The 3,914-nt window shown below is 37.4% G+C and overlaps 1 protein-coding gene across 1 annotated transcript; it reads right to left on the reverse strand.

Moving 5' to 3' along the window:
* Positions 1-531: 531 nt before the first annotated feature.
* LOC108344295 (uncharacterized) lies at positions 532-2,956 on the reverse strand. The gene is made up of 6 exons (XM_017582756.1): positions 2,140-2,956; positions 1,944-2,079; positions 1,376-1,572; positions 1,167-1,255; positions 831-1,064; positions 532-723 (listed from the first exon to the last, which is right to left on the reverse strand). Exons 1-6 carry the CDS (start codon positions 2,954-2,956, stop codon positions 532-534), a joined length of 1,665 nt encoding a protein of 554 aa, XP_017438245.1.
* Positions 2,957-3,914: the final 958 nt, after the last annotated feature.

Raw genomic sequence — 3,914 nt, forward strand, 5'->3', positions numbered from 1 at the left:
ATTTGTCTTTTGAGAAATTTTACCACTATCTTGGCATCATTCTTTTGGCATGTTGCAGCTTCCACCCACTTACTAACATCATCCACTGCTACTAAAATGTATTCATTGTTATAGGAAGAAGGTAATGGTCCCATGAAATCCATTCCCCAACAATCAAACACTTCAACCTCTAAAATAGCTTGCAGTGGCATCTCATGTCTTTTTGAAATGCTTCCAGTCCTTTTGCATGAGCATGTGCATCTTTAAATAAGGTTGGCCAAAAGAAACCAGATTGAAGCACTTTGGCGGTTGTCCTTTCTCCATTATAGTGTCCTCCATATGGCGAATTATGACAATGCCATCGGATACCAACAACTTCCTCTGCTGTGACACACCGCCTCAGTAAGTGGTCAACACCCAACTTGAAGAGATAAGGACCATCCCAAAGATATTCTTTGGAATCATGTAGAAACTTCTTCTTTTGCTGCCCAGTCAAGTCATCAGGGAGAATTCCTGTAGCTTTAAAATTTGTCATATCTACAAACCATGGCCTTATTGAATGAGCATCAGACGCTTATCAATAAATTCTCCCTTAATTTCTCCTTCTTTATCAGTAACCCCAATGTTAAGGAGGCGAGACAAATGATCAGTAATGACATTCTTGCTCCCCTTTTTGTCTTTAATTTCCATATCAAACTCATGTAACATTAAAACCCATCTTATGAGACGTGGCTTTGAATCAAACTTTGCCAGTAAGTCTTTTATGGTTGAATGGTCAGTGTAAATGATAATTTAGACCCTATCAGATAAGGTCTAAACTTTTCAAGAGCATACACAATTGCCAAAAATACTTTTTCAGTTGTGGCATAATTCAATTGTGCACCATTCAGAACTTTACTGGCATAATGAATAACATGAAAAACTTTGCCACGTCTTTGTCGCAACACAGCCCCAATGGCATAGTCACTAGCATCGCACATTAACTCAAAATCTTGAGTCCAATTTGGTGCGACTACAATAGGGGCTGTGACTAGCTTCTCTTTCAAAATCTCAAAAGCTTTCAAACACTCCTCATCAAACTCAAACTGAGTGTCTTTCACAAGCAAATTGCAAAGGGGTTTAGCAATCTTGGAAAAGTCTTTTATAAATCTCCGATAAAATCCAACATGTCCAAGAAAACTTCATACCCCTTTCACATTTGTAGGAGATGGTAGCTTTTCAATCACATCAACCTTAGCTTGATCTACACCTATCCCCCTGGATGAGATCTTATGTCCTAAGACAATCCCCTCACGAACCATATAATGGCATTTTTCCCAATTTAACACAAGGTTCGTGGCAATGCATCTTTTCAAGACTACATCCAGGTTATGCAAGCATAAATCATATGATTTACCAAAGACTGAGAAATCGTCCATGAAAACTTCTATGCAATTCTCAACAAGATCAGCAACAATGGCTAGCATGCGACGTTGGAATGTGGCAGGAGCATTACATAGACCAAATGGCATCCTTCGGTATGCAAACACATCAAAGGGACAAGTGAAAGCAGTTTTTTCTTGGTCTTCAGGATTTACTACTATTTGATTGTACCTGGAATAGCCATCCAGGAAACAATAGTAGGCTTGGCCTGCCAGCCTTTCCAACATTTGATTTAATTTTCTATAATCAATACACATTCTCCACCCTGTGACTGTTCTTGTAGGAATTAATTCATTCTTATCATTTTTAACAACAGTCATAGGATATAAGACTCACCCAAGCACTATCAGATATAGGATATATCATTTCCAACATGCACAAGACTCACCCAAGCACTATCAGATATAGGATATATCATTCCTGCTTCAAGCAATTTAAGTACTTCCTTTCTCACCACCTCTTTCAAAGTTGGATTCAATCTCCTCTATGGTTGTGCTATGGGTTTATAGTCCTCTTCCATCATAATCTTATGCATGCAATACGTTGGACTTATACCTTTCAGATCAGAGATGTGCCAACTTATTGCCTTTTTGTTCTCTTTTAAAATTTCCACCAATTTTGCTTCATCATTCTTTGATAGAGAATTGTTAATGATCACAGGCTTCTTGGAATTTTCCTCTAAAAACACATACTTAAGATGATCAGGAAGCATTTTTAATTCCATCTTTTCCTAATCACCTAAGTTAGCCTTTTCTAATTTTTCCACTTTCACATTAGTGGATTTCTCTTCTTTCAATTTTTCCAGATGTTGTGAAATCTCCTCTACTTCAGATTCTTCTTCTAAAGTAAGTTCCTCACATGAATTTATCAAGACACACTCTAAGGGAGATTTCACATACATCTGACTTCTCACTTTCTCAACCACATCATCCAAAACTTCAACTCTGAAACAGTTTCCTCTATCTTTAGGGTGTTGCATAGCTTCCACTACATTAAAGGTAATTGTTTCATCATGTAACCTCACCTTCAGATGACCATCATCAACATCAATTATCACCCTAGCAGTTTTCATAAAAGGTCTTCCAAGTATAAGGGGGACTTCAGTATCCTCCTCCATATCTAGAATAACAAAATCCACTAGAAAAGTGAATTTGTCAACTTTCACTAAAACATCTTCAATAACTCCATATGGATACTTGACAGACCTGTCTGCTAGTTGGAGTATCATCCTTGTTGGTTTTACTTCCATGTCCCCAATTTTCTTTAACATAGACAAAGGCATTAAATTGATGCTTGCACCTAAGTCTATCAATGCTTTTCCAATGGGGAGTTTTCCAATTGTGCATGGAATAGTAAAACTACCAGGATCTTTAAATTTTGGTGGTAGAAGTTTTTGCATGATGGCACTACAATTCCCTTGCACCTCAATTGTTTCTTCCTCAATATACTTTCTCTTCTTTGTCAACAAATCTTTCATAAATCTAGCATAAGAGGGCATTTGTTGAAGTCCTTCTGAAAAGGGAATTGTGATTTCCAGCTTTTTGAAGAGAGCCATGAATCTAGAAAATTGACTTTCCTTTTCCTTTCTAGAATAAGTCTTTGGATACGGTAAAGGATTCAAAATTTGCTTTCCTTTATGACTCTCTTCCACTTTCTTCTTTTTATCTTCTTCTTCCTCAACTTTCTTCTTTTTCTTCCTACTCTTCACTTAATTTTTTTCTTTTCATCCTCCTTCTTTACAACTACACTTTCTAACACTTTACCACTCCTTATAGTTATAGCTTTGCAATACTCTTTTGGATTTAGTTCAATGTTAGCCCCAAATGTATTTACAGGCTTATCTTCTAATTTCTTTGTCAATTAACCCAATTGAACTTCTAAATTCCTTATAGAAGCGTCAGTGCTCTTTTGATTTGATATGGACATTTGCATGAATTGTTGCAAAGTTTCTTCCAATTTGGATGTCATATCAGAAAGAGTAGGTTGTTGTTGAAACTGGTGTTGTGGTGGTCTACTAGAACTAGCCTGACCCATGCTAGGATGAGGTCTCCATCCTTGATTATAATTTCCATAATTGCCCGGACGGCCTTGATTTCCCATGTACTTAACCTCTTCCTTTGCACTGGACTGAATAGCACACTATTCATTTTGGTGCTCTCCACCACACAGTTCACAACCTTGCACAGTTTGATGATGTTGTGCCTATGATACAGTTTGGAGTTCCTTAGGTAGTTGTGACAACTTTTTCATCAAAGACTCAAGCTGTTGAGTCATGATTTTATTTTGGGCTAACAAGGCATCTTGGGATTGCAATTCAAACATGCCTTTCTTTTGCGTTTGCACTCTCTCACTTTGGACATCGTTATCACTAGATGCCATATTTTCAATTATTTCATGTTCCTCATCAGGTGTCTTCCACCTAATGTTACCTCCAACTGAGGCATCTAGCATAAGCTTTGTGTGAGATTTTAAACCTCCTAAGAAAAGGTTTAATTGAGTGGGAACGTCAAACC

Source organism: Vigna angularis, chromosome 8, assembly GCF_016808095.1.
Source record: "Vigna angularis cultivar LongXiaoDou No.4 chromosome 8, ASM1680809v1, whole genome shotgun sequence".
NCBI lineage: Eukaryota > Viridiplantae > Streptophyta > Magnoliopsida > Fabales > Fabaceae > Vigna > Vigna angularis.